This window comes from Cricetulus griseus, assembly GCF_003668045.3.
Source record: "Cricetulus griseus strain 17A/GY chromosome 1 unlocalized genomic scaffold, alternate assembly CriGri-PICRH-1.0 chr1_1, whole genome shotgun sequence".
Lineage (NCBI taxonomy): Eukaryota > Metazoa > Chordata > Mammalia > Rodentia > Cricetidae > Cricetulus > Cricetulus griseus.
This window is the reverse complement of record NW_023276807.1, coordinates 65,903,619-65,929,567: the sequence shown is the minus strand read 5'-3', so window position 1 is coordinate 65,929,567 and position 25,949 is coordinate 65,903,619. Positions and strand designations below refer to the sequence as shown.

The 25,949-nt window shown below is 49.7% G+C and overlaps 1 protein-coding gene across 7 annotated transcripts; it reads left to right on the top strand.

Annotated features, from left to right (window-relative positions):
- The first annotated feature begins 555 nt into the window (after positions 1-555).
- Positions 556-25,144, top strand: LOC113832362 (kelch repeat and BTB domain-containing protein 11). 7 transcript variants are annotated; one of them, XM_035452565.1, is made up of 3 exons: positions 1,821-2,216; positions 9,056-9,291; positions 18,603-25,144. In XM_035452565.1, the coding sequence occupies exon 3, from the start codon at positions 19,344-19,346 to the stop codon at positions 21,237-21,239; it is 1,896 nt and encodes a 631-aa protein (XP_035308456.1). In that variant the 5' UTR covers positions 1,821-2,216; positions 9,056-9,291; positions 18,603-19,343; the 3' UTR covers positions 21,240-25,144. The 7 variants fall into 7 exon arrangements, with proteins under 7 accessions (XP_027243552.1, XP_027243551.1, XP_027243549.1 ...); XM_027387751.2 differs by lacking the exons at positions 1,821-2,216; positions 9,056-9,291 and adding an exon at positions 556-963; XM_027387750.2 differs by lacking the exons at positions 1,821-2,216; positions 9,056-9,291 and adding an exon at positions 1,000-1,586.
- Positions 25,145-25,949: the final 805 nt, after the last annotated feature.

Sequence of the window (25,949 nt, the reverse complement as noted above, 5' to 3'; positions counted from 1 at the left end):
GTGGTGGTGTGTCTTCGTACTTCTCAAGTCCCCGCTGCTGTTAGGCTCTTTCCCAGGCAGGAGGATTTAATGGCATATACTATCACTCGCATCATGATCACAAGCCAGGTCAGTTTCAGGATCTCAGAAGGCGCAAAGAACTTCCAACGTGGGGGTAAGGTTCATGAACATTTTTCTGAAAGAACGAAGAACTAAACAAAGTAATTCAAGCTACCTTCCTAGAATTTAGTGCAGGTTACCCCCATGTGCTTCCCCACTTAAATGTTTATAGACTCTAGTTTTGGAGAAGTCAGTGTAATTTGCAGAGGTGTGGTAATTAATTAGTTGCAAGTTCTTTGTAAAAATCCCTGGGGGGCGAGGTAGGGCTGCAAATACCACATGGTCCTATGTGGGAGCATGAAAAGATGGAGAAAGACAACAGCGATTCTCTCAGCACCCCAGAGTAGGGATGCTGGGAATGGGCAAGGTCGAGGAAGCCCAGAGGCTGTTTTCTGGTCAGCCTTCTGCTCTTTTCTCCACCCACGCATAAATAGCATAAATAGAGGCACTAAGATACCTCAGGAGTCTCTCACAAGTTTGAGAAAAAAAACTGAAATAATGAACATGATCTCAGCCTCGAGATTGCCTATTTGCATTATAACCAACAGAAAATGGAAGGTTTGATTCCAGCAGTTTGCAGCTTTCCGCCCAGTTTGGTGTCTGGCTACAGAACAAGAAGGGTTTTTACAGCTTTGGTGTTGAAATCAGAAGGGCCCGAGCATATCAAAGCCGAGAAGAAGAAAGCAAATGTTCAAGTCCTCTGTCCTCTGAAATCTAGCCATGGGTAATTTGCATAAAGCTTTTAAAAGTAGCATTTGCCTGGGGCCCAACCCTGATTTGACTACTGGACTCACACAACCCTGGTGTCACCCCAGTTTAGGAGAGGAAGGCCTTGTCTAGACAGCAGGAAACTTCCACCAGTTGGTACGCTTCACTATCCGAACTTTTTAAAGATTTCAAACACCATCAGGATGTGGGTAATGGGGTTTTAATTCCTATGCGTGGCATCGTCCCTAACAGATGCTCAGCGGGACCAGGATGAGGTGCTGGAGGTTCACCCTAGGCGGGACCCAGCGCGCCGCCGCTGACAGCTGTTCCCTGGTGCCTTTGGGTTTGAGGAGGGCTCAACAGGTCATGCCCGCCGAGTGCCGGCCGGGTCTCTGTTAGTGGAGGCACCCTGTGCGCGGTGGAGCAGTTGTCAAGACAGGCGACTGGCTGCCAAGAGCGAGCTCCGTGTCTCAGCTCCCTGGGGATGGAAAGGGTTAAGTGCAGAAGCGCGGGAGCGGCTCGCACTAGGCCCTCGGAGGGCAAGCTCAGTCACAGCCCCGCCAGCAGACCCCCCAACCTGGAGGCTGCGCGCGGGACCGCGACGAGGTGCACGCGCGCCCGGGTCGTGGGCGGCCTCCCAGCTCGCGCTCCCTCCAAGCGCAGGGAGCACGCAAGAGCGAGCGCCCGCTGCCACCAAGGCGGTTGGCACGGGAGCGGAGGAGCCCGGCGCGCTCCCGGCGGCGGGAAAGCGCACAGGATCGCAGCACTGGCTCGCACAGGTGCGTGGAGAGTTCCCCTGCGCCCCCCACCCCCCCAGCTTGCGCTCTCACAGGTGCGCGCGAATGTTGATATGCGCATGCGCGCCTGACCCCCCCCCCCCCGGCCCCGGCCAGACTGCCTGTGTTGGGCTCGGGTGGGCGCAGGGGTAGAGGGAGAGCGGCGAGCTGCCAGCGGTGAGGTAGGGGACCGGGCGCGGCCTGCCGGACACTGGGAGGATGGAGGGACCCCGGGGATGGAAGGCAGGGGCTCTCCTCTTGGTGGGAGATGGGGACTGGCGCGGGGTCTGGGTGGCCGGGAACCTCCAAGGTAAGCACCGAGCGGGGCGTGGGAGGGCGACAGGCGACAGTGAGTCGCCTGCGATGGCCCCTCCCAGGCCTGGGTCGGGCCGCTCCCTCCTGCTGCCTGCGGCGCCGGGTTTTTTACTGGGGGCTCAGGGTCACTGCACTAGCTCGAAATGTGGACATGGTTTGGCGCGCCCGGTCGGGGGCGGGGGCCTTATGCTGTCTGTCCTCTTTACCGCGCGTAGTCTGCGGGGGCGTGTGGGCCAAGGCAGAACCGTACTTTCTGTTCCGAGAGCCTCGGCTCTTGGAGCCAGACGGCGGGTCGGGGATGCCTGGTGGCCTGCGCGGGTACGTGCCTGACAGCTCGGTGGGGAGGGGATGGGAGGAGGAAAGCGCGCTGCATTTAAATTAGGACTAAGTGCTGCGGCTCGCCTTCATCCAGGCGACGAAGCTGGCAGTGGAGCCCAGCCTTCCCGGATCCAGGGCCTGTGGGGGGGGGCGGGGGGAGGCAGGTCGAGCAGAGTTCCTCTCTGTTGGCCCACTGTACCTGTAGCGCTAGACAGGAGGGTTTTCTTTTCTTTCTCTCTCTCTCTCTCTCTCTCTCTCTCTCTCTCTCTCTCTCTCTCTCTCTCTCTCTCTCTTTCTTGTGGTTTTTTAAGACAGGGTTTCGCTGTAGCTTTGGAGGCTGTTCTGGAATTAGCGCCTGTAAACCAGGCTGGTCTCGAACTCACAGACATCCACCTGCCTCTGCCTCTGCCTCCCTAGTGCTGGGATTAAAGACGTGCACCACCACTGCCCAGCTGACAGGAGGGTTTTCACGCCAACATTATTAGGTCTCCTAAAGAATTACCGCCCCCCGACACACACACACACACACACTAGTGTCTATTTCGGTGACAGGAAAAGCCCGTCATCACGGTGAGCACTTTTACTTCCACTCAGCCCACTCGGGAGCTTATCTTGAAGTTCTTGGTTCCCCGCGGGTCCCCAGCACCTGACCACTTCCTACTGAATCGCAGTTACCCAGGCTCTAATTAGTAACCCAGTGGCTGTCTGTCAATGGCGCCTTTCAGCCTTTCATCCTGAGCGACTCCTATTATTAGAACCCTCCCCCCTCAAGCCTTGCCAGGCAAAAGGGACCTTTCCCGGGTACCAGAGTTGCTGGGAGAAACCAGTGTCCTCGTGCTGACTCACTAAGTGCTCCAACGCTCCCTTCTGGTGTAACTCAGCTGAGGTTCTGATGAGATAAAAATTCTACAAAGCTTTTCAATGTCTGCTACGAGAAACGGCTCATCGTATCATTAGAAAAGTACAGAGGGGGAATACGGAAAATATTTTGCTTACAGTCTGCACGGTCATCTCTGGTTTGGGAGGAGGGAGAAATCATTCAGTGTGTCTGTTTCTGTACAAGTCCTTCCCAGCAACGCCATCTTGGGGGCCACTATGCCCTGAGAGTATGGAAGGTCGAGCTCTGTGGTTTGAAATCACATCTCCGGTGACTTTGTTTCCCTCTGTCGGTGGCCTCTGATGGAGTATGTTCCTGTACAAGTCTCAGCATGAACAAAGGGAGCTGACAGTGTTGCTGGCTCTTCTTGCAATATGCTTTCTGAGCCAAGTGGCTCTCCCCTGCTAGCGCTCCATTTAAGCTGTATTTCAGATGTTTCCTAAACACCAGTGGCATAGATTGCTGTGTAATAACAGCTTGGTGCAAATCTGGACCCACTTAGGCAGGAGCAGTGAGTCTCAGGACCGCCCTGCATCTAGGCTGGGGTTAGAACAGACTGTGTTGGCTGGGTATGGGGACTGCATGGAGCAGAGCAGGCTGTCTCTGGTGGAAACCAGCCCAGCCTACTTCCCCTGAGTCCCTGTAATCTAGAGATGTCTGCTCTGTTCTGGAAGCCATTGATTATTATCTCACCGATGGCCTCGAGTTTTAGCTTTTCTCTTGAGATTATGGAGGTTATACACAGAGAGTGTTAGTACCAGGAAATGTATGTAGAATCCTTGCAGAGAACAACTTTTAAAATAAAATGCAAACTTCTAGGAGTTTACATTTTGGAAACATTCTGCCTCCTGCTAGACATAGTATCATAATTAAATATTGCCGTGGAAACTGAAACTACTTCAAGTCCTGCAAGTACTGTTCAGATGGCTGAACACTCTTCTTTTGAGTGGTTTGTTAATGTCTGCTGTGAGTATGGATAATCCTAGGTGCTGGGTACATAGTTCTGGGTACCATGACCTGGTCTCTCTGCCTGTGCAGCTTAGATTCGAAAACAGTGCAAGGTATGAAGCATGTCCTGTTGATACTTGTGTAATAACTCTGAAGGGAGTGTGTGCATCCCACAAACATGCATAATGAAGGCTTCTGGTGTGGCGAGGGGATCTGTAAGGTGCCTCAGCAGGGATTTGGTATGCAATGGCCCTGCAGTGTGAGACAGATCACTAGGGAGGCCCAGAGAGGAGCCCTTGGAGAGCCTGTCAAGGGCCTGTAGCTTCAGTTCACATACAATGATGAAAGTTTGACACTGGAAGGCTGAATTCAGTGGCCGTGGCTGGCTTTTAAAGAATGGAGATTCTCAAGTCAAAGGGAATTCCTGAAGGTGGCGGGTGTGCGTAAGATGTTGCATAAATAAAAGGCCTTGTTGGGATACTTGGGGTCATCGTTTTGGTTAAGAACTCTTAGAGTCATGCAGCTTTGGTGTCTGCCTTCACTGTGTCTGGGATATCTGAGCCACATTCATCTTCTGCTCTTGTTGGTGTGATGGTCTCTACTCAGGATGTGGACATCTGCCTTTGGATGCATTGGTCAGCACGACCATTTAGAACACCGATCTTCTGGGCCTTCATTTGCTTCCCACCAACCATAGTGTGCAATCTCCGATTCAAGCATCAAGACTCCTGTTGAGATTCTCATGGCTGAGAAAACTTGATGGCTTAAACAATAGCATCCATTTGTTTTGCTTGCCATCTGGCAGTCTCAGTGGTAGCATGTCTGCCAATCAGTGCCAGATGTGGTAGCCCGAGGGTAGGGCTTGAGTCACAGAGAGCTGATATTCACTTCTGGCATGGCTGGGCAGAGGAGCTGGACCTCTTAGTTACACATGTGTCAACTTCCTCTCTGGTGAATCATGTCTTAAGAAAGAGTCCCATGGAAGCTGAACCACTTTTCCCCAAGAGCCTTTAGTCACATGGTGTCATTTTCATCACAGTTACAGTCTGCTGATTGAAGGAAGAGATGGAACTCCACCACTCAAGGAACTCTGTCATCTCATACCCCAGGGAGAGTAGTACTCACTCAGTAGGTTCACATCTAAGAGGTATCTTTGGAAAGTATCACTTGTCACAGTCAAACCTCCAACTGCTGAATTCAGTGCCCTCCCCCATGAGATAAGGGTCAAAAATTTCAATACCTTACACTGTTGTATAGTTAATGTTTTTAAGTCATGCTCCTAGGTGAAGGGGCTGCCTTGAGCCCTTCCTATCCATTTGAAGGCACCAAAGGTCCCACAGTGGACAGTACAGGATCACTGTTGATCTTGTCAGTATTCCTCAAGCAGCATGGGACGTGACTATGCATGTGTGTATGTGGCAGTCTGATGCTGTGACGAAATAACTGCCAAGAAGTTAAGGGACAAGGGATTCATTCTGGCTCACAATTTGATTGGACCACGTGGCAAGGAAGGCATGGCAGTGAGAACATGAAGTGGCTGTTGGGTTGCAGTCACAGTCAGGGAGCAGGATGGATGCTGGTACTCAGTGTGCTTCCTTCAATGCCCCTTTTTATTCAGCGCAAGGATGGGGCCACCCACATTCAGGGTGGTTCTTCTCTCCAGAGGTGTCTTCTAGATGATTCCAAATCCAGTCAAACGAACAATGAAGATTAACTATGATGAAGCCCCCATTGATGGGGCAGCTCAGCAGGCAGGGGCCCAGGTCCTGAGCTCCAAATGTGGTTTCTTCTCACAGGACTCACACCGAAGCTTGTTCTTGGTTATGGTTTCAATATAAAGTGTCCCTGAAAGGCTTTTATTGGAGGCTTGGTTCCTGATGACATGTACTTCATCATTTGAGGGTTGGTGTTGCTCCTGCACCAGCTCCTGTAGTGCCTGGTTCATCATGAGTCCACCCCTCATATTTTGCCTCATCTGTGGGCATCACTTGCCCTTTGCTTTAGATGGTCAGAGCTGTGTTCCTGGACTTCCCAATCCTCAGAGGTGAATAACTTTCTATGTTGTATAAATGTCCCAGTCTCAGGTGTTCAGTTACAATCACAGAAAATGCATTAGTACACCAGGAATAGCCGATGGTGCAGCACGAGCCTAGAAGGTGAATTCTCTTTTCCTTAGACACCGCCATCTCTTTCTCCCAAGTTGTAGACTGAACAGGTAAGGCCTACTTAGAATGGAGGACATCTGGCTTTATTCAGTCTGCTGACTTTGTGCTAGCCTTGTCTAAAAAATGTTTGTCTAAACATCTGGATGGTGTGGTATACCTACATCAGTTTTTTTTTTCATCTCTTGGCGGGAAGGAGAACTGAGAGGCTAATAGTCCCGCAGCCCACAGCTATCCCAAGACATCCAGGGACAAGCTAGCAGCAGCTTGGTCCTGGCTCTCCAAGTCTCTTCCATCTTCATGGTAATGTCTTCTGTTTGCAGCTAAGTGGCTTGCTCTGCCTGTGTCCTGCCCCACAGTACCTCCACAGCCTAGCATGATGTTTCATCTTGTAATACATCTGTTTCCTTTAGCCAGAGCTGGCCACATCTCACCCCATCCAATTTCCAATGGTCTTAAAACATTCTGAGTTTCCAGGGATCTCTGGGGACCCATGCCGATAGACAAAAGCTGCATCTGCACATCCCATCTGCACAAAGTGTTTACTTGGACTTCCGCAAGGCTGCCTGTGTTAAAATACTCACGGTTCCCGAAGAGGCTGTGCTCTGATGAAAAGGAACCACAGAGCCCATGTTTCTCCTCCTTAACTGTTTTCCAGGGGCTGGCTCAGGGAGGTAGCATCAGATGGAACCACAGAGCAGACACCTGCAGTAGACTTGCTAAATATGGGAGTCTAACAGAGGGCGAAGAGAGGAGGATAAAGCAGCTAGGACCACAAAACAAACAAAAGGCTGGAGGAAAGGCAAGAGTGAGCCTTACCCACAGGTACTTACCTCTTGGATAACATGGGTTCAATTCTCCAGGAAGCACATTGCAGCTGTTTTCCAGAGAAGATTCAACTAATGCCATCTGTGAGGGGCGGGCTTCACTTTTAAGGTTAAACCACACAGAGTGAAGGGGCGGAATGATCTACTGTGTGAAAGGCACCTGAAGGACTGTGGGCGGCTGGGTTTGTGTCCAATGAAACAAGCTAAATCAACCTTTATGGCCAGACAAAGACATTCTGTATTGCAGGAGCACATGTAATCATAGTAATTAGAACATTAGAGTCTTAATTGGGGTCACTGTGGCTGTGCTGAAACACCTTAACCAAAAGCAATGTGGGGAGGAAAGGGTTTATTTGGATTACACTTCCACATCACTGTTCATCACTGAAGGAAGTCAAGATAGGAACTCAAATGACAGGATCCTGGAGGCAGGAGCTGATGCAGAGGCCATGGAGGAGTGCTGCTTACTGGCTTGCTCAGCCTGCTTTGTTAGAGAATCTAGGACCATCAGCCCAGGGATGACACCAGCCACCATGGGCTGGGCCACCTACCAGTTATTAATTAAGAAAATGCTCTACAGGCTTGCCTACATCCTGATGTATGGAGGCATATTCTCAGTTGAGGTTCCCTCCTCTCAGATGACCGTAGCATATGTCAAGTTGACATAAAATGAGCCATCACAAATAGCAACAACAGTAATAACGCAGAGATCAGTTTATCAGACAGGCTGTGTTAAGTTGCCAAACTCACTTGTTCTTAGAGCTAGGTGTTGTTTGTTTAGAAGGTTGATGGAGCATGCAGCCGGCATGGCAGGGTCTGTTTGTGTTGGAGGCTGTGGGTACCCAGAACTAGCAGGAACCTAGGAAGCTGGAGTCCACTGCTTGCCTTGGTTAATTTCTGTGTACTCCCCATCCCAAAGGAGAGAGACACATGGAGCTATTCCCTCTTAAGACTCATCTACTCCTTCCCACACAGTGTCCATCCTCCTGCCTTCTCTGCTGCTATTTAATGAATGACATTCCTAGGAGTGTTCCGAATATGCTCTCAGGACTGAGGAAGCTCCTGTATAAAATGAAAAGGGCTGTTATAAGATTCTTGTTGGCAAAGGCCAGTCCAAGTGGCTGGACCACTCTCCTGGAACCCCCTCCAAGAGAAGGTGCTGATGTTTATAGGAAAGCCACAAAAACTGGGAGGGTATTGGGCTACCCATGTGACCTTTATCCCCAAAGGGAGATAATCCTAGTTGCTTAGTCCCCTTGGGCCTGTGCTGAGGTTGGCTTACAGCCTCTCCTTCCCTTGAACTTTATCCTTGTCCAGGACACTTGGAATGATTCCAGCTCCCAGACGATTTTCAGCACTAGTGTGGGAGAGGCCATCCCATAACAGAACTCTCCCAGGCCACACCATTCACACAAGATGCCATAGCCTGTGGCAGCCAGGATGTCTTACAAAGTACTGGGCTAAGTGGGAGCCCCTGTGAAGGAATCTAGCAGGCCCAGACATGGCAGCACATGGTGCCGAAGGTTTTTGCCTTACCCTTCTCCCCCATTCCCTCTACCTTCATAAACCATTAGATTACATTTCTAAAGCTAGCCCCCAAGGTCTATTCCCTTATTCAGCCTCTTCCTCCCCCTGAGGCTAACTACCAAGGTCCAGCTATCAAAGTATTGAAGTCCAGCAATCAAAAGCCCCCTTTGGTTCACCCTAATTAACATGCGCAATCAAAATTAACCAACTCATCTTATCACGGGGCATCCCCCTTTCCCTTTATAAATTGCCATTTACCTATAGGCCACATGGATCTCCTCTCCATCCAGAGGTAGTCCATTGTCCCTCTGGGGCAGTTATTCCTCCCCCTGTCCCTTGTTCCCTTCCTCTTCTCCCTTGCCCTCTAACTTTTGTCTTTCTCTCTTATTCCTTGCCTTTGTCCCTCTGGGGCAAATAAATTTCCTTTGTGTTGAGATCCTGGTCTTGGGGTGTCTCATACTGACTTGAAGGTCCTTTCATCTTGTATATCCTACACAGGCTACCTTCAAACCTGCATGTTGGGAAAAATGAAATAAAGATGAGTGTGCTGGCAACCATGGAGAAGTTGGTTATGGTGGTGAAAGCATCTGGAATTAACAGTTCCAAGCTCATCTCAGGGCCTAATTGTAGGCAGAGATGTCTCCACCTCCTGGAACCTTGGGACAGGAAATGGTCTTGCTCTTACCCATCAGACCACAGGTTCTGACATCCATGTCCACAGCAATGGTTAAACTGTGAGTGTCAGCGAAGGAGCCTGCTCTTTTCTGCCCTGCTGCAATTCAGTTAACCTAGTTAGTTAACCTAGTTAGTGGGGACCGTCACATGACCAAGCTAGGGCGTCCCACCCCAGTCTTCCTGTCCTCAGCATCATCTCTTCCATGCCTCCTCTTCCTGACATCCAAACAGGAAGTGCAGCTTTGGACACTGTAACTGTGATGAAAAGAATCCTGCTTTCTCAACAGACCTGAAGCAGTTAACACTTGCTGTTCACACTGAACAGGAAGTTCCAGTTCAATAACATCCTATGTTTGAGAACTGACAGTTTTCATGATGCAGGCACAGTGGGTGAGGAGAGCAAAGAGCTGGAGGCTGACTGTGGGCTCCGGCCATGTTTAAGTTTGTCCCAGCCATGGAACCTGACATGCTGGCTAGAAGATGTAGATTGGGGCCTGCCTGCCTGTGCTTGGGCAGCCTGGACCCTGCAGCCACTGTGTGATCTTGCCCAAGTCTTAGTTTTGTAAATGCAAGAGCTTAGAATTTTAGAAATTACACCCTCAAAGGGTTCATATTGGTTTCCTCTATTTTATTTGCCTAGAACATGATTAACCACATAAGTGCATAAGTCACTTACCTGTCATGTCCCGTTGCCTGGTGACAATCTTATTTTGCCTAGAATTTTGTGCCTCATGTTTAGTGTAGGCCAGCTAATTCCACTGAAAAGTCTGCCACTGACACATTCAGAGTAACAAATTATAAACTGAGACTTTGAACAAAATGCACTCCTGTTCCTGAGGTTGAACATGTTAGTGTTAGGCCTTTGATGTTCACCCATTCTGAGAAACCCAGCAGCACAGAGCACGAGGAAGTGCCCCTGCACTGCACGGGTACCTGCTGCACAGAGACCCGACTCACCTCCCTTCCTGTGTTTTCCACTTTATAAGCGACAGGCAGCATTTTTATGTTTTAAAAAGAATGTAAATGGCATGATAGGGTAACATCTGGTAAATCTTCAAAACGAATTGTACTTGTGTGATTATCTTTGATTGACCCGTGCAGATTTTAGCTCATTGATTTTAAGGTGCAGTTAGCAGTACTGTAATAAAAGAATCAAAATCTTTTATCTTTTGTTCATATGTGAAAGGACAAAACAGGTTTCCCTTGCATATCACTGCTTGGTTTAATTCTTTAAAAAGCCACTCATGGTCCTCTTTGTGACCAAGGTGACAGAACTCTGTGGTCACTCAAGATCTTGCTGCCCCACTGGCTCCCGAGGTTCCTTACAGTTCCATTGGTCACTCTTGGGAACCAGAGTCACTCCCACAGGCCTTACCCCTCGAATCTCCCACTGGCTTCATTGGGATTTCATATTCTCAAGGAGCATCACCTGCCCTGGAAGTTAGGTCATGACATCTTCTGTCCACTCTTAGCTGGTCATGGTGTCTGACTCAATTTGAACATGTGGTGGCTTAGTTTGCTTCCTGATATAGCTCCAGAGGGTGGGGACTAACAGATATCTTGGCTCATCCAGGTACCCAGCCCTGTGTGCCCAGCACATGGTAGGTGCTCCATGTACATCTATTACTATCAGTAAGTATTTTCCAGTTCTAGAGTGTCAGTCAGAACCTGAGTGGATGGTTGAAAAAGCTGCAAGTTCATCGATCTCCCTGGTCTCTCATTTCTGACACAACACCCATCACTGGTGAAACATTCAATTTTGACTTTGGAGTCACAGAAGATTTGACAATCGGGCTGATCCAGGCACTGCTAGGAATTGAATGTTATAGCTACAAATGTAAGATAGACTTACAGTTTGTATACCGTTTTCCAGGTCTCAGTGATTCTGGTGCTCATGCTTTGTATTATCCAAGTCTCTAATTTCACTTGAGTCACCAGGAGGGGCAGAATATTCTATTTGTGTCTGTCTTCACAGAAGGTGGGCACAGCTGGAGTCGTTAGACTCATGGATGCTTTGAGTGAACAAGCATTTAATTTCAGTCTCTTTTTGTCCATATATCCAAGTGTGATCCCAGTCAGTTTGTCTGCCTTGTACCAGAGACAGGGTGGATGGGGTTGCTCTATACATCAGGTTTGAACATGCCCATCCTTGGGCAGTGGCCTTTATCCCCATCTGCTTTCAAATGTGGTACTCCAGGCATTTCATCACATCAAAGTAAAGATGCAGCCTTTAGGATGTGAAGCTGAGCCCAGTATGTATTTCAGAATAGTTGGATATAAAAACATCCACAGCTGGGTGGAGGAAACAGATTGTTATTTCATGACCTGGTGTCTAACTGGATTAGTGAAAATTTAATCTCTCTACATGATACTTCAGATCCCTCCAAATAGCTCCCAGTTGATAATGGTCAAGGGTCTCGGGGAAGGAATCCCACCTCCTCTCTATTATGTACTGTGGCCTGATCCTAGCATCATGGTGTAAACAGAGTGAAACCCTGGGGGCTGGAGTATGTGACTGAGCACAAACATTTAAATACCATCACCAGTGAATAAGCCCTGTTAGCTCACACGTGCTTATTAATTTAAGGACAAGGAATACCAAATGCCTCAGCATTCCTCTCTAAGGCCACCTGTGCAAGGGTACTAGTAGAGCCACTGCTGGGCTTAGTTTGGTCTTTTGAGACCATGCACCTAATATTTCTGAGCATAGACCATTTTGTTGTTACTTATCAAGGCAGTAGTAGCTGTCCTGCTACTCCTGTGCATGGCTGCAATGGTGGCCACAGCTGTGGGGGCATGTCCAGATGAATACTGGTGGGATGCAGCAGCTGTGGGGAGTGTCCAGATGAGCACTTGTGGGTTGCAGCTCACAGACCTCAGAATCCTGCAAGTCAGATGAAGGTTTGGGACCTGACCCAGTCCAGTGTTCTCTCTATGATTTTCATATCTTAGATTTTTTACCTTATTTGTTGTTTTACACACATACATACACAGAGACACACACCCAAACCAGGGCAAGTTTTCCCTCAATTCCAAGTATACTGGGGCAAATGCTTTCTCTGGTGCCACCCTAAGTCTACCCTCAAGCCTCTCTTGACCTCGAGGGGTCTTCACTGAGCTTGCCATAATATGGCCACGAACATAGTGATTGGCATCCCATCGGGGCTGAAGGGAACGTTTCCTATGTGTGAAACTCTTCCCCAACAGGACAGTAATTGGTAAGGGAGGAACCCTCTGGACTCACTGCTTCTATTCTAGAGCTGAAATAACCAATTGCATGTCAGCTGCCCGAGTCTCAGCTTGTAAGCGACAGACATACAGGGTAGGTGTGCAGGACAGCAGCAGGAGTGCTTTACAAGTTATAAATAAATGTAACTGGGAAATATATGTATATTGTATATTGTATATAATTTATTCCTACTTAATGAGAGGTCTCACATTTCAGGCCCTGGGGTGGGGGATGGGACAATGAAGTGGCTTGTCCTTTTGGGCAAGGGATTTATTAGCTGTTGGTGCCATAGACAGATAATAGGGCAGGAGGTCTAAAATGTTCAGACCTATGCATCTAACAAGGGCCCTTAGAGGTTTCAGAGTGTATGGGGGGGTGCTTTGCCATGTAGCTGATGAGAAGCCCACACACAGTACATGCTTGTAGTCAGGTTGTTTCTTGATACCCAGGCTGCAGCAGAGGGGAAGTTTAAGACCCTTTAATTGGTGTGTGTGTGTGTGTGTGTGTGTGTGTGTGTGTGTGTTGGGGGGAACAGATGACTGTTGCATCTGAACATGGCCTTTAGTAACCCTAGCCCAAACTCAATAGTTAACATTCATCCACTCAGCTCCTTTCCAGGGATGGACTGATAACAGTGATCTTCCTTTTACTGAATTTCACTCTTTCAGGAGTGAGATGAAGATGTCTATCATCAGTACTACACATGGTTAAAATGAACCATTGTTGGCACTCTCCAGCTGCTGTATCCAAGTCCAGCAGTGATTGGAGAAGATACCATGGGACATGAGTTTAAGGAATAAGAATTTTGGCTCACAGGAGAATGGAAGTTTCTAGACAAAGCTGCCTTCCCTGACATATACATCGCATCCCTGCATGGCCACCACCCTGAGATGGTAGACATACTATCTCATGAGCTGTTGCAGCAGGGAAGGCTCTGGTGGGTGCAGAGAGAGATGGGCGGTGAGTGGAAACACATCTCCCTGTGCCTCATCTACTGACCCAAGGATCCCGTTTGCAGTTTATTAGTTCTTAACTATGAAGCATCAGATAGGCAAAGCTAAGACTCCTTTCCCCAGAGAGGCTGTGGTCCTGTAGGTGTGAGGGACACAGGCAGGATGTGGGAGACACAAGGGAGGTTTGTCTTATAAGTACTGCATATCACTGAAGTTTGCCTCTGGTTTGTAAGTCCATCAACAAACTTAAAGTGAGCTGGCCGTATGACCTGAAAGGATTCTTTTTAACAACCGGCATTATAGCAAAGCATGGCATTTAATTTTGAATAAACTGATAGCCATTTTAAACATATAGACCAGTGTCCATATTGGGAAGCCACACAAATTGTATGTTTATTCATATAAATGGTAACTTTGTAAGAGAAAATGCTATGTAAATTATATTTAACTAAAATCCTACTGTAGTGCACAATTTCCTGGCTAGTTAGGAAGGAGGCTCTATCACTCATCCCCTCCTCTGCCCTGGCACACTCCTTCCCAGCAGTATTCTGAACAAACAGCCTCACCAATGAGAATCCTGTCCTAAGGTCAAGAGCAGGCAGTGAGGGCTTCATTTACTGCACCATAGTGGTGACAGTGCTTTCTTGCTCTGCAGGGGCCTCCAAGGAATTCTCGACGTAGAGCTGACCACAAATCGGGGAAATTTCCACTTCCAAACCTCCATTTGGTTTGGAATTTCATGGCATGGTCTTAGCAGAGCCACAGACATTGGGGTCGTTTTTCTTTTTTTATTTTTTAAAATTCTATTTGCTTAAACTTTCATAACTTCTTAAAGCTGGTATGGTTTACAGTTAATCCTCTATTATGAACACAGCTCTTCCAATTGTACAACTAACATTGCTTCCCTGAACAAGCACAGGAGGGAAGTGGGTTCACATCAGAGTCAGAAAGCTCAGGCATTCGTTCCCACAGACAGCCTGTCCAGGAAGCCATTCCATCTCGTTAGGGAGGGCTTGTGTGTGAAAATGGGTTGGATGCTTTGTCTTTTATCGGGGTAAGCTGCAGGAATGGCTGATCCTAGTGAAGAAACCCAATATCCTTTAACACAACCCAAAAAGGCAAAGGGACTCTCTATCTTGGGCATGAGGGGAAGTTCAATACTTCCACCTCTTTTCTGAGCTGGGCAGATGTGTAGCCAGCCTGAGCTCCCAGCTCAGGTAACCAGATTTCTGAAGTGTGACCCTGGCTCTAGTGCAGACAGCATGGTGGTCAGATTGTTCGGCACCAGCTTCACAAAGGTGTGGTTGTAAAAAAAAAAAAAAAAAAAAAAAAAAAAAAAAAAAAAAAAAAAAAAAAAGCATGAAAGAGAAAGATGCCATGTGACAGAGTTCAAGTAGGGGGTGGTTTATTAAGGGAAGAGGATCGTAAAAAGGGGAAAGGGGAGTGGGGGAGACTGGCCTGGGGGACAGGAGCAGTGGGAGAGAGGAAAGAAAGGCAGAGAGAGGGGAGCATTGACAGACAGAGAGGGAAAGAGAGAGAGATGAGAGGTGGGCAGGGCCTCTTTAAAAGGGAACATAGTGAATAGGCACAGGTGGTGCTCTTAGTGACAGCAGCTGAGGGCGTATCCTGTCAAAACTCCAAAGGCAGGCCAGTACAAATGCCTAAATACTAACAGGTGTGGTTGACAGGTTTTGCTGCAGTGATGGGGTGTGTGCTACTGGCTGCCACAGTGTGACAGAGCTCTTGCTTGAGGAGGGGGCTGAGTGAGGCTACAGCTGTACCATATTCAGACCACATGACTCAGCCAACTCCCCCTCTGTCTGTGCTGAGGGCAGCATGAGATGCCAAGGAATTCAGTGGGACACCATTGAAGCCATACTCTGGAAGTATGCTTCCAAAAGTCATGTTGGGGTCGTGTGTGTTGTGAGTAAGAGTAAAAGTGATATAGCCATTAAGAACCCACCAAGCATGCTTTTGGAAGTAGCTGAGTTTCCTTTTCCTGAATGGGGAATGAGAGTCAGCTCCATCCCATGCCTCCTGACCAGAGACAGGTCCCATAGGTGTGGGTCAGACCACACCACTGCCTTAGCATCGCTTCAGTATGCAGGGTCTGTTACTTATGAACACAGTAAAATGCTCACTTACCAAACATTTCTTCAGGGTTTAGGATCTTTAAATGGACAAGCCCAAGCTGCTGCTTCTTCCTTCTTCCTTCCTCCTCCTCCCCCTCCTTCCCCTCCTCCTTTTTCTTCTTCTCCTTCTCCTCCTTTTTTGAGACAGGGTTTCTCTGTGGCTTTGGAGCCTGTCCTGGAACTAGCTCTATAGACCAGGCTGTCCTCAAACTCAAAGATTCTACCTGTCTCTGCCTCTTGAGTGCTGGGATTAAAGGCGTGTGCTGCCACCACCACTTGGCTCCATGCTTCCCCTTTAGAGTCTTCTGTTACTTGGTCCCCCACCACCACCTCAGGCTGTGAAATCAGGGAACCAGGTAGTTCTGAGGCCACTTCCTGAGTCAGGAGATATTCTAAAGGTGATGGTCTGCTGTCCCTTACAGAGGCAGTGTCAAGAATGGGCTGAGCTGGAAAGCCATCTTTGCTTCTCTCTCATACAGTGAGGTTTCCAGACATTTTCACATGAGATGTGCAGTGTGTCCAGCTTCTGACTACCTGCCATCAGTAGTTAAGCCCATGGGAAAAGCTCTACAGCCTGTGGAGTGCTGGGACACCCATCTGTCTTGTGTTGGCAATCATCCTCACACCTTCATTGCTGTGGACCAGCAAGTCCTTCTGTTCCTTGGACTGACAGCTGGATGGAGGCTTTGTCATGGAAGTCATAGGTCAACCAGAGGACATCATGTCCTCTACCCTCCTTGGAGTCCTCTGGCCCATGTGCTTGGTGAACAGGGCTGCAGGTTCCCAAACTTCCCTAGCATTACCTCTCCTGAGGATCTCAGTTTAGTGCCATGGGCAGAGAACATGCCAAGTGAAACAGATCTGGCATGGAGGGAACTGAATGTCTCCAAGTTCCACGGTAAATGTCAGTGGCAAAGTGGCAGGAGGAACCAGGGGTGGGTGGGAGTGCTGCACAATACATACTTCTGGGTTACTCTGTTACTATGCTACTATGACAATATACCTGACAAACAACTTAAGGGGTGAAAGATTTTAGGGCTTGCTGTTTAGAGGGTTATAGTTCATTACCATGGGCTAGGTATGACAGCTGGGGCTTCATCTATGATGGTGAGAACCTGCCCAAGGTTTATCATGTACTGGCAGATCAGAAAGCAAAAAAATGTAGATTGTAATGAGATGGTCTATAACTCTCAAGCCATAGCCCCAGCTCTTAAACACACATTATCCATGATAGCAATGAATGTGGCCAAAATCAAATTCATAACTTAAAACATGAGGAGTTATTTTTTAAGGGGTAAATTAAATTGACCACACAGGTGTCAACAGACACCTATTTCCTATCCCAACCACCCTGTCCCAAACAACTGACTCTGAGGCTTATATTAATTGTAAATGCTTGGCCAATACCTCAGGCTTATTACAAACTAGCTCTTACATACATTTTTGTTGTGTTTTGTTTTCCCAAGACAGGGTTTCTCTGTGGCTTTGGAGGCTGTCCTGGAACTAGCTCTTGTAAACCAGGCTGGTCTCGAACTCACAGAGATCCACCTGCCTCTGCCTCCTGAGTGCTGGGATTAAAGGCTTTCGCCACCACCACCCGGCTAGCTCTTATATATTAAGTTAACCCATATTCCTTATTTATGCTCTGCCACGTAACAGTACCTTTAGTAGCATGGCATGTTCCTCTCCTCTTCCCTCTGTGTCTGGTTGTCCACTACTTGGACTTGGCCCTTCTCCTTCCCATCATCCTTAGTTTGGTCAACCTGCCTACATTTCCTGCCTGGCTACTGGCCAATCGGCGTTTTATTATTTCAATTCAAGTGACAAATCTTTACAGTATACAAGAGGATTATTCCACAAACACAGGTCTCCAGCAGCAATGCTGCAGATGGCAACATCCTGTTACAATATTAAAGGTTGGCTGTGCCTGTTACTTAGGCATATACAGCCTCCTCCAACAGCAACACTAGCTGGGAACCATGTGTTGGAATATAAGCCTGGGAGGGTCAGGTCACTTCAAACCATAACAGCACTTACATAATCGTGTGTGTGTGTGTGTGTGTGTGTGTGTGTGTGTGTGTGTGGTCATGAGATGTTCAAGGAAAGTACCTGAACGTTACTTACTGCCTTGGGGAAGCAAGCTTTGTCTATATTAGTGTCAGCCCTTGAGTTGCCTCTACTTTTCTCATCATACTCCTCAGAAGGCTAGAGTACAACTGACCACACTGACTTGTGTTCGAATCCCCCCCAGCAAGGCAGGGATTCATACACCAGTGCTTGCCAGCGTGGGAGAACTCTGCCTACTACTCTGCAGGCCCCTGACACCCTCCTACACCTCTTCAGCTTTGCCTTGCTTTTCCTTTACTCGATTCATGCTATTTGGCAACTGCCTCTCTGAGGAAGAGACCACAGGGGTGACAGGTGGAGCCCGGGATCGGATCCTTGACTGATTTCAAATATTTGACATATATTTGTTGTCATTTAGTAAGATTCTTGTCCAGAAAAGCCAAGGGAGACTGCCATCACATTTGTAGCTTCAACACACGGTCTTGGTTCTAAATGTACTTCGACTGATGTGGTAGATTTTGGGGAGCCCCTTTTGAGGGCCTTACCCTGCCTGGAGAGTGGAGGGGGGATGGCTAGGGGCAGGTGGGAGGTTGGGGGGAGGGGAGGGAGAGGGAGAAGGGATTGACATCTAAAGCAAGCGTGTCCCTAATTTGAACTAATAAAATAAAATAAACACCAAAAAAAAAAAAAAAACAACTTGACGTTCATAGTTAATGACGTCCAACTTATGGAACCAGCCACGTTTTGGGTTTTTTTTTCTGTGGTCAGAGCCTCTTTTGGTGACACATACTGCCTGAACTGGGTTCTTCTTAGTCTTGTGCCAGAAGGGGGACTGAGTAAATTACTTATTTCCTCTCCACCAAACTCCAGTGCTAATCAGACATTTGGACACCAGACAGAATACTAACCGCTACTGATGGAGGTTCTGGGGTAAAGCCATTTCACCCAATGATAAAACTCAAATCTTCCCGCTTTCCTTCTGTGAACAGGAGCAAGAATACGGAGATTGATGTGGGGGCCTGACATCCCACAAAGGAAGCAGCAGAGACAGGCTCCGGATAACAAATGAAGAACCTCTGGGGTACACACAGGAGCTGCCTTTCCAGACACCCTCCCATAGGTGGAGTACTTGCCTAGGTGGACAGTGTGGGTGCAGAGCTGCCACCCAGGACTCAGACACACACCTCAGCAGAACTCGGAGCTGCACAGCTGGAGGCTAAAACAGAGCTGAAGCCAAGGATTTAAATGTGGTCACAAGCCCCTAGAGGATTTACTGGTCCTGGGGCTACAGCGTTGTGTGGCAAGGTGACACAGAGTCAAACGAAGGCCATGCCATGGTGGGCCAGACGAATTTAACCTCAGTTCTATAGAGGAGCCATACAAGAGGGCCACAGCTCAGGGCTGTCAGACGTGCAAACTGCAACAAAACTTTGGCACCAAGCTGGTTGGTTCACCTCCACCCCAGCTGATATAGCCAGAGTTGAGGATCCTGCGGTTCAAAAGTTCAGTGGGAGTAGGGCGCGTCCTCCCCACAAGAGAGGAGAGTGGGAAGGGCAAGGTGGGAGTGGCGTGAACGGGGGTGGGGTGGGGGTGGGTGAACATATGTGAAATCTGATCTGGTGCCAAGGAAAGGGTGTGCTGCCAAAGACCCCAGGGCAAAGAACGCTCAGCCTCCAACAGGCATGTGTGACTCCTGAACTGGCAGAAGCTGCACACAACACAACCCACTCATGGAGAACTCTGTGGCGCCTTTCGTCCTCTACCCGGGGACTGAGCCCGGGACTCCGGGAGAGGACAGCCTGCAGCTGCCAGCCGAGGAGGAGGGCGCTGCGTCCCAGGCGCAAACACCCTGCAGTCTAAGCACCTCGCTGTGCTTCAGCTCCGGGGACGACTCCCCACCGCAGTCTCGCGCCTCTGCAGCGGAGAGCGCCGAGGCCTCTCCTCCTCCCCATCGCAGCGACTTACGCGTGGTGCAGACGCAGTGGGAAGTCAGCAGCGCCGCGTCCCCGGAGTCCCCAGAAGAGTGCGCGCGCCCGGAAGAGCCCGCGTCGCCGGAGGAGCCCCCTTCCCGCCACGAGGACGCGCGACCTGTAGAGTCTCTGGACGAGCTCGGGGAGCCCGTGCCGGTGCCACCCGGGGTCGGACCCGCGCACGGAGAACCCGATCTGGTCATCGAGGTGGCCGGTCGCCGGCTGCGGGCGCATAAGGCGGTGCTGGCGGCGCGCAGCGACTACTTCCGCGCGCGTGCGTCACGAGACGTGCTGCGGGTGCAAGGCGTGAGCTTCACAGCCCTGCGGCTGCTGCTGGAGGACGCTTACAGCGGGTGCATGGCGGGCGTGCGGCCCGACAATGTGGCCGAGGTGGTGGCCGGCGCGCGCCGCCTCCAGCTGCCCGGCGCTGCGCAGCGCGCCACCGATGCCATGGCGCCGCATCTGAGCCTGGACAACTGCTACGAGGTGCTGAGCGCGGGCAAGCGACAGCGACTGAGCGAGCTGCGCGACGCCGCCTACCGCTTCATGAGCGACCACTACCTGGAGGTGCTGCGCGAGCCCGCCGTCTTTGGCCGCCTGTCCGGTGCCGAGCGCGATCTGCTGCTGCGGCGCCGCCTGAGTTCGGGCCGCGCCTGCCTGCTGGCCGCTGCGCTCGGGCCAACCGGGGAGCGCGCGGGCAGCCGTCCGCAGAGCCCGTCCGGGGACGCGGAGTCCCGCGGGGACGCGGCCGTTTATTGCTACCAGGCAGACGCCGGGGAGTGGCACGAGCTGACGCGGCTGCCCGAGGGCGCGCCGGCTCGCGGTTGCGGCCTCTGCGTGCTCTTCAACTACCTCTTCGTGGCGGGCGGTGTGGCTCCCGCGGGTCCCGATGGCCGCGCGCGCCCGTCGGACCAGGTGTTTTGCTACAACCCGGCCACCGACTCCTGGAGTACAGTGCGGCCGCTGCGCCAGGCGCGCTCTCAGGTGCAGCTGCTGGCCCTGGACGGCCACCTGTACGCCGTGGGCGGCGAGTGCCTGCTCAGCGTGGAGCGCTATGACCCGCGAGCTGACCGCTGGACCGCGGTGGCCCCGCTGCCCCGGGGCGCCTTCGCAGTGGCCCATGAGGCTGCCACCTGCAACGGCGAGATCTATGTATCCGGAGGCTCGCTCTTCTACCGCCTGCTCAAGTACGACCCCCGGCGTGATGAGTGGCAGGAGTGCCCATGTAGCAGTAGCCGAGAGCGCTCTGCTGACATGGTGGCCCTCGACGGCTTCCTCTATCGCTTTGACCTGTGCGGGAGCCGCGGTGACGCTCAGGCTGCGGTCGGCACAGGTGGCGGGGTCAGCGTCTTCCGCTACCATTGCCTGGCCAAGCAATGGAGCCAGTGTGCTGTGCACCTGCGGCCCCCGGGCGCGCCATCAGGCCTGCAGCCCTTCCGCTGCGCCGCTCTGGACGGTACCATCTACTGTGTGAGCCGCGCGGGGACCTGGCGCTACGTGCCTTCTCAGGACACTGAGGCTGGCAGCGAAATGGGACCTGGTGGCAGCTTTGAGCCCGAGCCCCTGGGATCCCCTCTGGATGTCCGGGGCGTACTGTTTCCATTCGTGCTCAACCTGCCTGAGAAACCAGACCGCGGGGAGCAGGGTGCAGCCTAGGACAGGATTAGCTGGGCAACTCCACTGTCCAGCAGCTGGCGCGCGGGGGAGGGGAGGGGGCGAGGGGGGAGGATTTCAAGAGAGGGAATTAGCCCCCCCCTCCAGTGGGGAGGGAGGGCAAAGAGGGTGCAGGAAAGGAGGGACCTACGCACAGGCCAGGCTGCTGGCCACACTGCATCATGCCAATGCTTTGAGAATATAAGCTTTGCTGGTTCAGAAGACATTTTTGCAATGCTGTTTTAAGACCCGCTTCGCAGTGCTGGATTCTCCTGTTGCTTCACTTGTTTAGTGGGGTCCATGGCATAATAAAGTCTGGGAAGATGCAGATAACCTGATGCCTAAGGGAAGAGGTAGAGGCCACAGATAAAGTTGGATGCAGGGGTGGACAAGAGGTGTAATGAGGATCCTGCCCAGTCCCTTCCTTATCAGTGACTGCAAGGTTCTCAAGACTGAATGGTGTCCTAGAGTAGGCCAGACATCAATGCAACTGCAAACAGAAGGTCACATCCGGCACTGAGATTTAAAACCATACCTTATAAGACCTGAAAAGTTCACTGTGTGAGTCGTAACTTCAAAAAGAGTAATGTATCAAGTACTGCAGGTGAATCTTTGTTGGCCAGCATGGTTTCTAGTCCCAAACATACTGTGTCCAACCATAGGCAACCATGGGGAGGATGTTATTAGTGTGAGTGGTCACTTGCCCTTGCTTAGATTTGAAGTCTCTGGTGATGAAATGAGGAACAGGCAGCGTGCTGAACGTGAAAGCATGGCCAGCAAGTGGAGGCTTCTTATTTAAAGGACCCTAGGATGGCAGCCTTTGCATGCTCACCCGCTTTCCCCTTTTAGAATGAACTAGGGTGAGCTTCCCCCCCTAAGACAAGTTAAAGTCATGTATTGACAGTAGCACTGTGAGCTCTTTATTTGGTTATGTTTTGAACGTGTCTTCCGTGATTCTGTTGAGGGAGATGAAGTGACAACCATCTCCCAAGAAAGTGTAGGGGAGTGATATACTAAGGAGTAGGACAAGAGGAAACACATGTGCTTTGAATGTAGTTTAGCAAGTAAGTGACGTTTATCTAACTTCCGAAATACCCTGATAGAGTTAGAAGGAGACTCATTCTTAGACAAGGTTGCAGGGACCAAAACCAAATCAGTTCGACTTTGCGTATGCATTAGGGTGTTGTGAATTTTTGAGTATACAGGCGGGTCTTCCTATTTATTAAACAGTTAAGGACAGAATGCATGCTCCCAAACAAGTGGCTCAGAGTCCACATCTAGCCCATTATTTCATTGCAACAGGGTCCCTACACGTTGAGAGTTTTTGGAACAGAGTTAGAGGAAGCTCGGCTCACACCACGTCATCTCCATAGAAGTCAGTGAATTTGGTTAGGCTTTAGCGTCTGCTCTGAAAGGTCACAGTGAAGTGTGTTTAGAAACAACCAGTGTGGTTATCCTGCATGACCCAGGGGGTTTAGGATGGAGTTTAGAATTTCCGTTTCTGTGTTCCAGTCACTTTGCGCTTATTCGTGATTACTCATAAACCAAGAAAATGTCTTGGCAGCTTGGTTAATCATCTTAGGAAAGAAAAACAGACATCTTATTGCCTGGCTTTACTGGTTCTTTTCAGGGGTGTCCTGGAGAAAGGGTTGCTGATGAGCAAAGTGAAATGGTGTTTAGAGAGATGTACCTTTTTATATTGTAGCACTTTTTTTTTCTCCAGGATTTTGTTTCTACTGCTGGCATCTTCACATAAAATCGGTCCCTGTTTTCATTCCTTAAGTACCAAATTTATAAAACGCTGTTATGTGGTTTTGCCTAAGAAGTCATTCCTCTGCTGTTCACTTTTGAAATTTGGCCTCTTGAGTGATATGCCCCCGAGAGGACAGATGTACACCAGAGGAGTCTTTCTGTGGGGACAGCACACTAGTGTGCCTCACAGACCACAAACAATACCCAAGGAAGTCAAAAGGGTAAATGTATTAATTTGTGAATCGTGAAAGGAAAATTAGTTCATTAATCATGAATAGATGTGTGGCTAACCTATTTTTCTTTTTGGAGAACATACATAAAATGTTTTATATCCTGTTTCTGAATAGTGACCCCATATGAAAACAAACACTACAGGCGCTGGCATGTTTTAGCAACTATGCATTTTGTTCTTGGGATCTGGAAGATTTGCCACCCATCTGTCTTAGATTCATTTCATGCTGACATAAAAAACTTAAGGGAGAGAGTTTATTCTGGCTCAGAGTTCAGGTTAAAGTCCCTCAGATTTTGGCCATCACAGGACAGGACCTTGAGGGAGCAAGTTATATTGATCTGCTGTCAAGAGACAGCATTTAATGCTTATTTACCTCCCAGCTTTCTTTCTCCATGTATACATCCCCAGGGCCCAGTCAGGAAGTGGTGTGTGGCCCACAGTAAGCAGCTCTTGCTATTCCAATCGGTGTAATCAAGGTACCTCCCAAGAGGCATTGCTTAGAGGCCCATCTTCCAGGTGATTCTAGATCCTGTAAGTTATCACTAACCTTTGTGCCCTTCCCCCCACCCCAACAAAGAGAAGTAAACTCTGTGAGTTATTGGTTTGGTAGTGAGGGGAGCAGGCACCACTGAAATGTGCTTCCAGTGTGTGAACCAGGGTAGGTCTATCACGTTCTACACGCTGGTCACACTCTGCATCTAATTCCACCTAGGAGGGTGGTCGGTGTGACCACAGATCTGACCATCAGCTAAGAGAGTCAAACAAGGCTAATGCATTTGTGACACCCATTCATGACCTCAGGATATTAACCCTTGCACGCTGACACCCCAAGAGTTTGAAAGAACAGTGCTGCTTTAAGGAGATAATGATTGACAGGCAAAGGATTGAGCTTTTGTTTGGTTGATGGGTAATTACATTTGTATTGCCAGGGTTCATTTGGGATCCTAGGCAACGAGCTAATGTTTCTTGGTTTTCTTTCTGTTTTGTACTTTGGCATGAGACAAGCCCCACCTCTGGCTCTGGTGCAGACTCTTGGCAGCTTCGTGGACTTGGAATGTGGTGACTCGGTTTCTAAGGAAAGGGTGGCAGGAGTTTCTTTAACTCTAAGAAAATGAATGTTGTGGAAATTTTGTTGGCTACTTAGTTTTATTTCTTACCTGTATTGCTTTTGCTGTGTCGACAAAGCACAGTGATCATTGATCTCTAGTAATTGTGGTGATGGTGGCTGTGCGAGCTGTTAGCCAACTCTGTCCAGTGTTGTAACTGAATGCCTTTGAGTCAAGGTGAGTCAGGACGTGGCCATCCGGAATGTCTCGGTGTCCGGTGGGAGCCAAAGGGCTCTTTAGCTTTGTGTTTCAGTTTAAGTGCCTTCCCTAACTTACAGACAACTTTCATTTTGAGTCCCGAGAACTTTTAATGTCCCCATTTCTCCTGTGATACTATTCACAAGGAAGTAATGGCCCAAGCTAAAAGTGGAACCTTGCCAGCACTCTAGCTGCATCTGCATTTATCCAAGCGGCCGTGTCACTCATGCTCTGTCCACATTCACGAAGAAGGCTGGACTGTGAGACGCTGAAGATCCTGGCAGGAAACTGGCCCTGGCAGCAGCTCCACATGGCTTTGTGGACAGGTTTGGGTTGAAGTAAAAGTCTAGGTGTATTCTAATGTGAGATTGCAGCCCCGCCCCCTGCCCCCCACCCCATGCTCCGTAGATCTCTCACAAGTACCTACTAACTACTACTAACATGCTGCCATTTAGTGAAGATCTGCACCTGTTTAAGGGAAAGTCAGGCCGGCCCTTACCAGATGTGTAGTTACTGTGCTAACGCTTGAGTTTTATTCTCGGCATAAATACTGTAAACCCTTTTATGTTTGTCACCTGTGCCAAGATGAAATAAACCATGTGCCAGCACTTCTGAAATTATGCTGTGCTTGCTTCTCCCTCTGGTCTCCAGAATGGCAGGTGTGGTGTGTCCCCATAATAACTGGATTCTAATGAGTCTTGAGAGACCTAGGTTAGTTAGTATCACTGCAGCCAGCTGCCATGGATGCCCAGGTTTCCTCTACCTCTCAGTCAGCCTCGGGGTGTTAATGACCTCCAGCTTTTTACTTGTCCCATAGCTAGCCAGGTCACAGCCAGGTCCTGCCCTGAAGGCTGGGGTTATGGAGCCATGAGGTCTCTGTGTGTGATCCATACAACTGCCAGAACCAAGGAATGGTCACTGCATGCCATGGGTGGGTAGAGGGGTCTGGGAATCCAGGATAGAGTGACAGCAGGTCAAGCCAGGCCTTAACTGTGGTCCCCATAGGGGACAGGTAGGGAAAGCAGACTGCTCATTGTTGGCAGGTGTGACTGATGCTGGGGTCTGGGTTTTGTGGGGGGTGCCATTTCCCATTCCCTGGTTCTGTCTGGCCTTTGATTCTCTGGCTCTGGGCTGTTCAGAGTGTGGGGAGCACAGTTTCACATCTGGAAGTCAAAGAAGGGTATGGGTGCGTCGGTCTGTCCAAGGGATGTGCTAGCCAAACCCTGTGCTGTTGTTCCTAGGAACTGACTGATTCAGGGGGAGGGGTGTCTCTCTCCAGCAGCAAGCTCCAGCAAGTCAAAACATCTTAGAACAGAAAATACAAGATAAGTCACATCAGTCAGCCACACCTCTTGGAGAGGGTTCATGGGAACCCGGAAATGTCTTGACATTCCCTTTGCCCCTATGAGCACCACCTGATTTTAC

Excerpts from the sequence above, each read along its gene's own strand:
- LOC113832362 (XM_027387751.2), top strand. The coding sequence starts at position 19,344 with ATGGAGAACTCTGTGGCGCCTTTCGTCCTCTACCCGGGGACTGAGCCC.